General features: G+C 38.7%; 2 protein-coding genes across 3 annotated transcripts in view; both read left to right on the top strand.

Annotated features, from left to right (window-relative positions):
* The window catches only part of LOC133652544 (glutamine--fructose-6-phosphate aminotransferase [isomerizing] 1), a 32,861-nt gene extending 22,937 nt beyond the window's left edge, over window positions 1–9,924 (top strand). Inside the window, exons 15-19 of the mRNA XM_062051402.1 lie at window positions 581–695; window positions 2,660–2,787; window positions 3,016–3,183; window positions 3,678–3,839; window positions 8,557–9,924. Coding sequence (XP_061907386.1) covers window positions 581–695; window positions 2,660–2,787; window positions 3,016–3,183; window positions 3,678–3,839; window positions 8,557–8,601 — 618 coding nt within the window. The 3' untranslated portion in view covers window positions 8,602–9,924. The remainder of the gene's footprint in view (window positions 1–580; window positions 696–2,659; window positions 2,788–3,015; window positions 3,184–3,677; window positions 3,840–8,556) is intronic.
* A 2,380-nt stretch (window positions 9,925–12,304) lies between these two features.
* The window catches only part of LOC133652543 (MOB kinase activator 1A), an 80,445-nt gene continuing 79,516 nt past the window's right edge, over window positions 12,305–13,233 (top strand). The window contains exons 1-2 of one of the 2 annotated variants that reach the window (XM_062051399.1): window positions 12,305–12,475; window positions 12,881–13,072. The gene's annotated coding sequence lies outside the window, so the exon portion shown is untranslated. The remainder of the gene's footprint in view (window positions 12,476–12,880; window positions 13,073–13,233) is intronic. The other variant, XM_062051400.1, reaches the window with a different exon arrangement.

Raw genomic sequence — 13,233 nt, 5'->3', positions numbered from 1 at the left:
ACTGAATATTTTGGGCATTTAAGCTTGAAACAAATAGGAGAAAGTTATTGAAATGGGAACAAATTGTTTGCTAAATATAAGGTTGGTGAAGAAAAACCTTAAGCTAAGAGTTATTACATTGGTCCTAGACTTCCTAGGCCTCTGACCTTGCACCAAGATGCATGAAAGGAACAGCACGTGGGTGATGACAGCAGGCGTCAGGTTGCCGAAGATTGTTTCGTGACGTGATGTTGCGTATTCACCAAGTTCCAGGATGATCGCTTGTTTGACCGAGTTTCACATTTGCCTGCGGAATACTAACAACCGCATCTGTTGCAGATTATTAACTGGAGACAGATTTCATTATCAGAGCAGAAAAGAGATCATAGGCTTCAGAAACATTGAAAAAGCAAAGTTTGAAGCGGTATCTTATTGCTTATTCTATTTTGTTTGTTGTTCAAAAAAAACTTACCGTACATCACACAAAACCAACATCCAATTGGATTGCTTTGCCTGAATCCATTTGTTTGTGCTTTGTATGTCCATGGACACTGATGGCTGACGCTAACACATATTGCATTGCTTTTGTTTGTGTCTGCAGGCCTACACAAGCCAGTTTGTGGCCCTGATCATGTTTGCGCTGATGATGTGTGATGACAGGATTTCCATGCAGCCAAGACGTCGTGAGATCATTCAGGGCCTGGGGGTGCTTCCAGGTAAACAGAGTTACAAAATTAATCAAACTTTATTGTAAATTGATTTATTTACAAAGTGTATAACCTTGCAATAAACCAACAAAACATTGAAGTAGCTCAACCCAGATATTAATTATATACTATAATGTATATAAATAGTATTCAATATTAAGAACAGTCACAAAAAAGAATGATTGGCCATCTATTGAAAATAGAAGAAATTTAAAAGGCGTATACCTTATTCTCTATTTTTGAGTGAAACTGTATGTGATCAACTAAGAACTCATTGCACTCTAGGGCTGCAGCTATTGATTATTTTAGTAATCAAGTAATCTACCAATAAGTTTGTTCGATTAATCGAATAATCAGATATATTTTTCTGCTCGCATAACCTTCATTCGTTTTTCTTATAAATGCACATGATCTACGTTGAAATATTACTTCTAACATGTGTGCGTTAATTGTCTGTAGAATTTTGAGGAGAAAAATTAATTTATTTAATTTAACAATAAGGCTGTTAAATAACAAAATCTGTAAAAAGTGAAGCACTGTGACTACTTTCCGGATGAACTGTAGTTTGTCCACGGTTTGAAATTATGCCCAAGTTTTACCTTCGGATTGTAAATATGCAATTTGCAAAGACTATAAAGTGCTCAATATTCAAGCTAGGGCTAAGGCGTCTTTTAGGGCTGCAGCTATCGATTATTTAAAAAATTGAGCAATTAATTGATTAGTTTTTTTGGATTAATCAAGTAACTTTCGATTAATCAAGTAAACTGATAAAACAGACTTAGTAGCCTCGATACATATTTTATAGGAAATAGATTGTTTGCTTGCCATATCCTTCTTTCTTTTTTATGATAAATGCACAGACATTAAAATTGTACTTTTAACATGTGTATATTAATTAAAAATCTCCACTGTTTGCTGCCACCCAAATCACAGTACCCACAAACACCACCTCATGTGTGCTCTATTGCAGCAGTCGTGCGGATACTATGTCCGCGTATTTAAAGTCATTTAAAGGCACTCCATGCGGTCCAGATTTGAGCAGTTTTTATTAGTTACACTCATTAATCAAAGTAACAGAATATAAATCATGCACGAAAATAGGCTGTGTGTATGCAGCAAAATAAAAAGAAGTGACCGGCAGTATTAAAAGAAAACTGCCCAGCTAAAGCTAGTTTATAGTTTTACTGACTGTTTCCGTCAGAGATGTTTAATTTGTTGTTAACCTGCCTTAATTGTTGATAGTAGAAAAACTATCTTAGATGACTATTGATCAATATATTTTTTCATTACTATTTTTACTTTTTCTATAACGTACATTTTAGCATTTGTCTTATTTTTCGCAGTGTTTATTTGTGAAATGCATCTGAAGACTTCACAAAAAAAGAAGCATTCATTTATTAAACCACATATGACCTGGCATTGGCTCGAGGGAAGAGCTGCTACATCTATCGGTATCGGGTAATGCGGTGTTGGAAATAAAGAGCTTTACAATATTGTATCATCGTATCAGTAAGAAAGCCAGTACATCTAAATATACTGTCAAATTAGCACCTTTCCGACACAGCATTCTTTATGTTCTATTATAACAGTACTTGTATTGGATGTCGTTAGATTGTGGGGTTATACCTAATGTTTTGGCAAGAGTTTCCAGAGTTTTAGGGTGTAGATCAAGCAGTCTGCAAGTGTTTTATTTGCTGTTACTCCAAATAAAGAGAACTAGTACTCATGAAGAAAGAGTGTAGGGAGGTGCGGCTCTTCTCTTGGGTCCTCGCATGACTTTTTGGATATCTAAAGCAGATGATGGCGTGTCCTGAATGGTAAACTTAACAGTACAACAATGTTTAGACACTTGGTTTCTCATAATGAACACTGCACCTTCCAACTTTGTACAATATGTTTCTAACTTACTTTAAAATCGCCTTGCAGAATAATGTCAGCACACTAATCATTACCGGTATTTGTTTTTGTGTTAGATCTGATCAAGGAGGTCCTCAGTTTGGATGATGAGATCCAGAAGCTGGCAACAGAGCTTTACCATCAGAAGAGCGTACTGATCATGGGCAGAGGTTACCATTATGCTACCTGCCTGGAGGGCGCTCTGGTGAGGAAAGCATCTGTCCTCTGCTGCCTTTTTCTTGTTTTTCTCTAGCTCTGTGCTTTTAGACCCCTTTTCAAGTCACAGAAACGATTGAACCCCCAGAAAAGTTCACACAAAAACAATTTAACAATAAATGTGCATGATGTACATAATTCACACCCAATTTCAGTTATGATGAGTTAACGGCGTTGTTAGTTTAAAACAATACATGTCTTAAACTTTCGCACACAGAAAATCAAAGAGATCACGTACATGCATTCTGAGGGCATCCTGGCCGGGGAGTTGAAACATGGACCACTGGCCCTGGTGGACAAGCTCATGCCCGTCATCATGATCATCATGAAAGACAACACTTACATCAAATGTCAGAATGCCCTGCAGCAAGTCGTCGCCCGCCAGGTAAGACAAACTCTAACAATTTTCTACAATAGAAACATAATTATTTCTCATATTTATCTAGCCATTCTAATTATGTAGCATATCCACTTACCTGAAAAGGACAATCCAGATCCAATACAAGCGTTCATCAAAAAACCTGCCTTGACAAGGATAATACTGTTGTTAGAAAGTTATTATTTTCATTAAGTGGTAATATTTGGAGTGGGCCCAGGTCCCACTCAAAGTGGAAAAATTGGGACCCGAGGTCAAAAATGTTAAGAACTCCTTTAGGGCCACAAAAAGCCTAGAGCCGGTTCTGCTTGTGTACCTAATAATATGGCAAGTGAGTGTAGCAATGTACAATAAAAACCTCATAGCTCTTATATTGAGTGTTAGTTTAAAATAACAATTTGAGTTTAGAGAGCGCATATGGTTCTGCATGACCTCATTACGGGTGTGAAGTGCCATCAGTACAATCTGCTTTTTTAAACTCTCCCTCTCTGATTGGCGGGCAGGGCCGCCCCATCGTGATCTGTGACCGCGACGACTTCGAGAGCAGCAGCAACTCGTGCCGCACCATCAAAGTGCCTCACTGCGTGGACTGCTTGCAGGGCATCCTGAGCGTCATCCCCTTGCAGTTGCTCTCTTTCCACCTGGCCGTGCTCCGAGGTTACGACGTAAGTGCTTGCACGTCCCGCCACTTCACACTCGTCTGCTTCGACATCTGCAAAGTGTTTGGCTTCACATGCAGCCACCAACCGCACGCTTTTTGACAGCGCCACCATGTCATTGTTTTATATAATAATGAGGCATGATCGGAATACAAGTGAAGCTCCAACTGAGTGACACTCTGTTGCCGTCTAAAAATTCCACATGAAAACATTTAAAATTCATTACAGTAAAACCTACATTTTCAAGGGGAAAAAGGTCCAAAAATGCATAACTGGGCTAGGACTTCTTCAACGCCTCGTGTGTTTTTCCACATTTTATTTAGCGAAAGTCAACGTTTTTAATGTCAACCCTTCTTCATCTATCCATCCATCCATTTTCTACCGCTTATTCCCTTCGGGGTTGCGGGGGGCGCTGGAGCCTATCTCGGCTACAACCCTTCTTCAAGTTAAAATAATACTTTTTTGACAGTTTATTTCAAAAAGCAATGTGGATTACAAACATGACAAAAAACAAACAGCAAAGTTAGTAACCCCAGTTACACTCCACTTAAATAACACGCCTTTTGTTGCTGTTCTGTGTGACTTGCACTGATTGGTTGGACAACTCGCCCTTGAAGAGATCAGTGTCAGTCTTAACTAGTGCGGAAAGACAGCAGGGTGAACGCATTTTTCACATTGCCAAAAAGACCTGATACTAGGGATGTAACAATATCAAAATCTAACAACGGGACGGCGTGGCGCAGCTGGGAGAGTGGCCGTGCCAGCAACCTTAGGGTTCCTGGTTCGATCCCCACCTTCTACCAACCTCGTCACGTCCGTTGTGTCCTTGAGCAAGACACTTCACCCTTGCTCCTGATGGGTTGTGGTTAGGGCCTTGCATGGCAGCTCCCGCCATCAGTGTGTGAATGGGTGAATGTGGAAATAGTGTCAAAGCGCTTAGAGTACCTTGAAGGTAGAAAAGCGCTATACAAGTATAACCCATTTACCATTTACAATAAATGAAATTTGAATCACGATTTTGGCTGGCACAAGTAAATGAGTTTGATCATCAGCAATATTTACATTTAAAAAGCAGGCTCCGCTGCATTTCATCAAATCAAGCACTTTGACAGCTTCAGCGGCAGAAGAGCAACAGCGGCTTGTCTAGAAGCCCCATGAGGCGTCCATTGTGTATGCGCACAGAGCTCCATGACCACATCGACCACCTCACCGACCAGAATTAAATATTTTTTTCCCAAAGCTGCTGGAACCAGTCACCTCGTTTCACTTCCGTGGAGTCTAACTTAGCGAGCAGCACCGCTGTTATTAAACGGCAACAGGTGTTGACGCCAACACAACACGCTGCTATGCTTGTTTCCTTGGAGTCGTACTAGCAGGACTATTGACTAGGGCTGGCATTGTGCTCAATAGAGTCTGGATGTCAAGTGCCAACACCGGCAAGACATGCTCATGCACCCCCTGCATCTGCGTATGTGTAAGAAATCAGGGAATGCGGAAATGTAATTGCGTATTGAAGGACTCTTTCGTGTAAGTACAATCGTTACACTAAATAAAGCTATATTTTCCTATTTTGTCATTTAATATACATGTTTCTCACTGAGAACGATTGCAATGTATGATTACGTCAAGCTGTGGTGTCCAACTAATGACATACGGGCCACCCGCGGAACGTGGCTCTTTTGTTTTGTACAGAAAAGGTAAAACATAATAAGTAAGTTAAATTATGTTGGTGGCAAGTTACTTCTTGAAGAGATTAGTTAAATATTAATGTGTCACTTACAAGCAGTAGTAGGGGTGTAACGATATGAACATTTAATTTCACGGTTATTGTGACCAAAATGATCACGGTTGTCATTATTATCTCGGTATTGTTAAATGTGCTCAAAAGGTACCTATACACATACCAAAATATTTTCAACCAAACTTGAATAAGACACACAATATACTTCCTTAAAGAAACATAAAATATTGTTCTGGCTTCTAAGAGCCATATTATTTTCATTTGAGTGTTTACTATGTTTATCTTTTCCGTTTTAATTTGTGAAGTTTTTTTTTAATGACAAAGAAAAAAAAAAAGGATTTCAGGCGCTTCACTTCCAGTTGATGTGACGCAATGCGAGTTCACTTCCTGCTGTCATTATTCTTTCAGGTGTATATCGATCACTTTGTCTAAGAGAACACAGCCTGTAGGTTCATTGTGCACAATCCCATAGCGAAGTTGCTCACACAATAATGTGTTTCTACAAGTTTAGATTGGGATATGTTGTGTCCTAATGGGGAGAAACGTTAATGTCTCCAGTATTCATTAGGGATGTCCGATAATATCGGACTGCCAATATTATCGGCCGATAAATGCTTTAAAAATGTAATATCGTAAATTATCGGTATCGGTTTCAAAAAGTACAATTTATGACTTTTTAAAACGCCGCTGTGTACACGTACGTAGGGGGAAGTACAGAGCGCCAATAAACCTTGAAGGCACTGCCTTTGCGTGCTGGCCTAGTCACATAATATCTACGGCTTTTCACACACACAAGTGAATGCAAAGCATACTTGGTCAACAGCCATACAGGTCACACTGAGAGTGTCCGTATAAACAACTTTAACACTGTTACAAATATGCGCCACACTGTGAACCCACACCAAACAAGAATGACAAACACATTTCGGGAGAACATCCGCACCGTAACACAACATAAACACAACAGAACAAATACCCACAACCCCTTGCAGCACTAACTCTTCCGGGACGCTACAATATACACCCCCCGCTACCCCCCCACCTCAACCTCCTCATGCTCTCTCAGTGAGAGCATGTCCCAAATTCCAAGCTGCTGTTTTGAGGCATGTTAAAAAAAATTATGCACTTTGTGACTTCAATAATAAATATGGCAGTGCCATGTTGGCATTTTTTTCCATAACTTGAGTTGATTTATTTTGGAAAACCTTGTTACATTGTTTAATGCATCCAGCGGGGCATCACAACAGAATTAGACATAATAATGTGTTAATTCCACGACTGTATATATCGGTATCGGTTGATATCGGAATCGGTAATTAAGAGTTGGACAATATCGGATATCGGCAAAAAAGCCATTATCGGACATCTCTAGTATTCGTGCTGGCTTGCTTTACCAGTAAATGAGCAGTGTCAATAGTTCGAGAGTTCATCAAAGTGTGGATATCAATCGCGGTTTTACAATAATTTTTATTCAAACCGCTAATACTAACCGTCGGGAGTTTTGACGCGTTTTATCATTACACCATTTATTGTTACATCCCTAATCAGTTGCTTAGCGTTGATTCATTTTAGGAAATTCAGTGACCATTTAACGTTCGAGATTGCTTCTTCCTGTCTTTGTTGAATAAACTATAGGCATTGTAAGTTGATATAGCAAGTGTAAATCACTTACATAACCCCAAGCGCTTGTAGAATGGAAGCACTAGACCAGGGGTCTTCCATTGTTTTTCAGGCCACGGACCCCCAAGATGATAACATAGATGGAGCAGGGTGCCCCCTATTTATATATCCTGTATAGAATTGTAATTGTTTTTAAACTAAACTGATCCAAAAGGAACTTTGGTAATGTGTAATACTAAGATATTTAAATAATATAGTATAGCACCACTAATAGCTAGCGTGCAACTAACGCACTAATAGAAAATTATTTGTTAATCACGAGCGGACAACTAGCTACTTTAAATGCTAACATGAATATAATAATATAATTATGTATTCACGTTTTTAGGATGGCCATGACAATCCTATTTCTAAACTACACCGCAGAGTGTTGGATCAATGTCTCTGAGTATATGAAGACATGTAAATCTTTGGGAAAATTACAAAGAATATAAAAAAAAAAATGGAAAAGAAGTAAAGTAAAGCCACTTCTCCTTCACATTGAGAGGAGCCAGATGAGATGGTTCGAGCATCTGGTTAAAATGCCCCCTGGACGCCTCCCCGGGGACGTGTTTAGGGCACGAACCAACCGGTAGCAGGCCAAGGGGAAAACCCAGGATACGTTGGGAAAAATATCTCCCGGCTGGCCTGGGAATGCCTCGAGATCCCCCAGGAGGAGCTGGAAGAAGTGGCTGGGAGGGGGGAAGTCTGGGCTTCATGTTTAGGCTGCTGTCTCCGCGACCCAACATCGAATAAGCAGAAGAAGATGGATGGATAAAAATATATATTAAAAAATGGTTAATCAACCTAAAATTTTACGACCCCCTTGCAGTACCTCTGTAGACCTTGTGTCGAAGACCTTAGCACAAGACCATGAAATCTAAAAAAAAAAAAGTTAAAGTACCAATGATTGTCACACACACACTAATCATATGCATTCCAGTTACTACCACAGCATAAAATACATAGGCTATTAAAAATGTATAAATAAGCATGGATGACAATTGAGTTTAAAAACCCACATGATTATTTTTATTAATAATACTTTTTGTTTATATTTATTATTTAGTATTATGTCATTTGATTTCCAACAGTAATAAATTACATCAAAATCTCTAAAGAATGTAAATAAATAAAAAAGAAGTGTTTTTTAATTCATCAATGCATAATATTTAAGATAATAGTAAAACTGATTATTACTCAGACTATAATTGTACAGTCAAAATCTGTAATCGTTGCATCCGTAGTGTACACTCTGACGTTTATTCTAAACAGCTCTGTATTACATGACCTTGTTTAAAAAGATCTGTTGTGTACGCTCAGGTGGACTGTCCAAGAAACCTGGCCAAGTCAGTGACAGTGGAGTGAACCTCACAGCAGGACACATGGCGAAGGAGCGAAGAAGAAAAAAAACATCCTGTTTGTGGTTCCGGATCCATGCGTCCACCATTTGACTTGTATTTTACTGTCTCATCTCTGTATCTCACTGTTAAGACTTGGTGTTGTCGTAGGCTGCTGGTGGCACCATGGTCTGGGCTGGCACTGATAATGTTATCCTCCCCCTCGCTCCATCTTGGTGCACCTGTAGCTTCCACCTGGATGTTCCTGCGTCCAAGTTATGCAGTCAACCAGTGAGTAAATGATTTTCACTGGAAGCATTTTGGAGCAACTTTGTTAAAGTGCAATGATTTGTAGTCTAGTCGTGTCTTTCTGTTTTGGCAGCTAATCATTTGAAGTGTCTTTACTCAATTTATTTCGGGCCACAAGACTCATAAATGCCAAGTTTGTTGGATTTATGTGTGCACACCAGTTACTGAAGTAGCGGCGTTTACACTGGTGGGTCCAGTCTTCATGTTATAGTAGCTTGATCCACACATGCGTTTGTTACATTCTTTTGTTTATATTTTACACACCGTTGGAAAGCTTCTGGTCGACTGTTGATTTTTTTTTGTTGCGTGTCAAGAGCACATGACCGTGCTTCCACAATGAAGTGTTACCAGTGAGATGAAGTTACAGTACTTAGTGCCAGCCCACACTTTTCCACCCAGCTACTGCAAACACAATATCGGGACCATTTGTAGCGGCTATTCATTTTATACTTTTTCATGTTCTTGAAAAAAGTAATCAGGTTTTTTTTTTATCGTGTGATTTTAAATGTGAATGTTACAGAAAAACGTCCTGTCAAAACCAAACAAGCTGATTGTTTGAACTAAACCAAAACGTGTATTTTGATTTTTTTTTTTTTTTTAGCCAAACAAACTAAATATGCTGTTAAACATTGTGTCATGGCAGTGTAGATAATATACATGCAGACAAACCCATGTTATTCAAGCACAGCTGTGAAGGAACAGGAGCTGCTGGAGTTAACATTTTTACTGCTCACTTTTGACATTCATCTGGCTTTTGCAATCGAGTGTAATCTCAAGATGTGCATATCTCCTCAAAATCGATCCTATATTTTGAAATATGTATTCTTTGATTGAAGTCGTTGAACAGGGTGGTGCAATGGGACACTTATTTAGTATCACAGTTGATGCAATTGAGAGTCAACAACCTCTCTTCAAGTGAGCTCATTGGAGGACATGGTGCAGCACTTTTGGAAAAAAATACTGACTATTGTACTTCACAGTTCAAGTCTGCACAATAACCTGCATTTAAATGGACATTAAAATGATATGGAATATTCTTTCAGTCCTTGTTTGTGTGTGTATGTTCCATATGCATATTTGAGAGACCCCAAAAGTGAACAGCGGGGGTTGGATAAATCACCATTAAATAAAACATGTTGACTAATGAAGGAAGGTACCAAATCACTATTTAAATCTTAGCAATAAATAATTATTGCATGCACCAATTAATCTTTTGTACTTCATGTTTCTGTCATCCCTGTGTCAAAATGATGTATAAGGTTCCTAATCGAAGTATATCCATTTTATGTATCGCTTGTCTTTATTTGAGTCATGGTCAGCTGGAGCTTATCCCAGCTGACTTTGGGACACTTTTATACAGACTTTTTTTTAGTGAGGGCTGCATACAGAAAAATTGAAAGATGTACACCAAAGATATTAAAACCAATATTTTCTATAAATTTGCAAAATTGTTTAGAAAAACTTTTTCACTTTGTCATCATGGGGTATTGCGTGTAGAATTTTGAGGATACAAATGAATTTATTCCATTTTGGAACATGGCTGTTGCATAACAAAATGTGGAACAAGTGAAGCGCTGTAGGTAACAAAGCAAACGTATCATAAGTGATACATACGTTTTTGAGCCCTCTACATCGTCAGTGTAATTAGGTTTTTTTTATCTAAAAACCTGACATCAGATCAGATGCATACTTTAAACGTATAATGCACATGACTGCAGTAATTGACTTACTAGAGGACTGTCCTACAAGATTGCCACAAAGAAGAAACGAGAGACACCTGAAGAGAAACTCTGCCAAATTTGAAAGGGATAAGGTAAATTTGAAAGAGATAAGGTAAGAAAAAAATGTTTTTTTACTGACACATCTGTATGAACAGTTAATTTGTTGATGCAATGTGAAATTACTTAATGTTTATAGTAAAACTGTTGAAAATGTGTGTACCAAATTTGAAACAGCAGGTATATAAGGCAATGCAATGTCAGGTTCAAACACCGATGACATCTATTAGACAAGACAAGAAGCAAGGAATCAGACAGAGACAGGATTCAATTTAGCTCATGAGGAGAGCGTGTCGACCTGTACCCTCGTATACAGTGTCGTTCCACACTCTGACGAAAGGGTTCCACGCCTCCTCCTTTATTTGGGCCTTTTCTGATTACATAGCTGCAGCTGTTTCTAAGGGGAGGGGGGTCATAAACAGCTGCCGCACTCTGTGATAAACAGTTCAAAGAAAAGGTACCTGGAGCGGTGTCAGGTTTGCTCCCCCTCTGCTTTGTAGATCTCTGGTCATGACAAGGTCTTCCCGTGGCTGCCCAATAGATCAAAGAAACCGACACCTCCACGTCGCATCCCATCGCACACAGTGGAGGTTTACAAGCGGCAGGCCTTTTGCTTGATAAGGACAGACAGCTTTTGTCTTCTCGCAGGGCGACCTGACCTCATGGGAACACAAAGTTGTGTGATAACTAATATACAATTATTCTGACATGCAACTGTAAATTAGTCAATTGCATTTTATGCATTATAAAAACCACAGAGTAACACTAGATTTTTCAAATAAACAAAGGCATAATGTTTCAGTTTGCTTTAAAAGTACCAAAAATATTTTGTGACTAGCTGTGTCATATATGATACAAATTGAAAATCATATATAGAAATTGATTTTTGTAAAAAAAAATTTAAATCGATTTGGTGGGAAGGACCAATAAAAGCGCCACCTTAAAATATTTGGAATTTTTAATTAATCAAAGTTTACTTGTATAGCCCTTAATCACAAATGTCTCAAATGGCTGCACAAGCCACAACGTCAATCTTTTAGTGGTTCAGGCTTTAAAGAGTTAAATCTAACCGTTTTGAGGTGCATTTTCTTTTTTATTATTCTTTACTAATATTATTACTGTATTCTACAAACTAAAACCTTTTTGGGGACTTTAGCAAACGCATAGTCATCATGGCAGGACATAAATCATAAACAATATATTAAGATGCAAAAGTCGTCGGCCATTTTGGTTTTCAAATCCTATTTTGGGAGGATTTGTGCTAGTTGCATTTTTTCATTTTATTTTTTTGTGTTATGTTTTATTCGGGTGTTGTGTCGAATTTCGCGGATTCCTCGGAAAAAAACGACCAGTAGCATGCAACGGTGATTAAAACGAAACATGTACGCTACAATTGTTTGCTTCAATGTGAACTTTCTCACGATGCTTACTCTCTGTTAATATACAATGTGGATTTTCTCACGCTGTAATTGTTTACACGCTTGCTGTTCAGAAGATACGATGAAAGAAACATAATTAGAATCACTCCTTCCTTTTACACTGTTTTTATACTAGGCAGCTGCTTTCGAGAAGTATTTTATTCTCAAATATTTGAAATATTTGCTTTTGTGCGCATGCTCAGTATCGTTGGGCAGCAGACATGGACAGAACAGCTCGCCAGCTAGCCGCCTAGCTTCTGATATTTGTTTCCAAATGTGACTTTTTAGCACATTGACGTTCAGTTTTTTTTAAAGAAGAAAGGGAGAAGGAATTGGGTCAGTCTGAAGTGATTTTTTGCTCCACAGAGACTCTACAAGTGGCTATCACAATCCCAAGGTAAGTGCTAATTCGGTAGCAGCAGTAATTCTATGCTAGCTAACATTTATTTATCTACTCCACTCTTTTATTATTGTCGTTATAATTTCCTCAAAACAATAGTCGTGTACAAACCAAACACATTCATAAGTGTATACAGTTTTTAATAATGGTGACTATCATAAAACTAGACATTTAATGTGTACTCATCAGTTTAAAGGGTAACTGCACTTTTTTGGAATTTAGCCCATCATTCACAATTCTTACGTAAGTCAAGATCAAATGTTTTTTAAAATTTGTTTTTATATATACTTTCTAAATACACAATTAATGGTATCAAAGTCAGCTTACAATGGCCCCTATGGGAGCCGCTCTATTCTGCCTGTAATGCCCATCTATCCATCCATCTTCTTCCGCTTATCTGAGGTCGGGTCGCGGGGGCAGCAGCCTAAGCAGAGAAGCCCAGACTTCCCTCTCCCCAGCCACTTCGTCCAGCTCCTCCCAGGGGATCCCGAGGCATTCCCAGGCCAGCTGGGAGAGATAGTCTTCCCAACGTGTCCTGGGTCTTCTCCGTGGCCTCTTACCGGTCGGACGTGCCCGAAACGACAAAAATCTCCTGTAAGAAAGATTTTTTTTTTGTTCTATTAGTTTTTATTTTGCACAGAAAAATTATTGAGTTGGAATATTAGGATTTATGCTGCCAATACCAAACATCCATGAATGAGCTCGGCCGATACCAATCACATGTATTAACTGTACATTTTTAAATGTATTTATAG

This window comes from Entelurus aequoreus, linkage group LG06 (genome assembly GCF_033978785.1).
Source record: "Entelurus aequoreus isolate RoL-2023_Sb linkage group LG06, RoL_Eaeq_v1.1, whole genome shotgun sequence".
NCBI lineage: Eukaryota > Metazoa > Chordata > Actinopteri > Syngnathiformes > Syngnathidae > Entelurus > Entelurus aequoreus.
The sequence above is the reverse complement of the archived record's forward strand: the minus strand, read 5'-3'. Positions and strand labels throughout refer to the sequence as shown.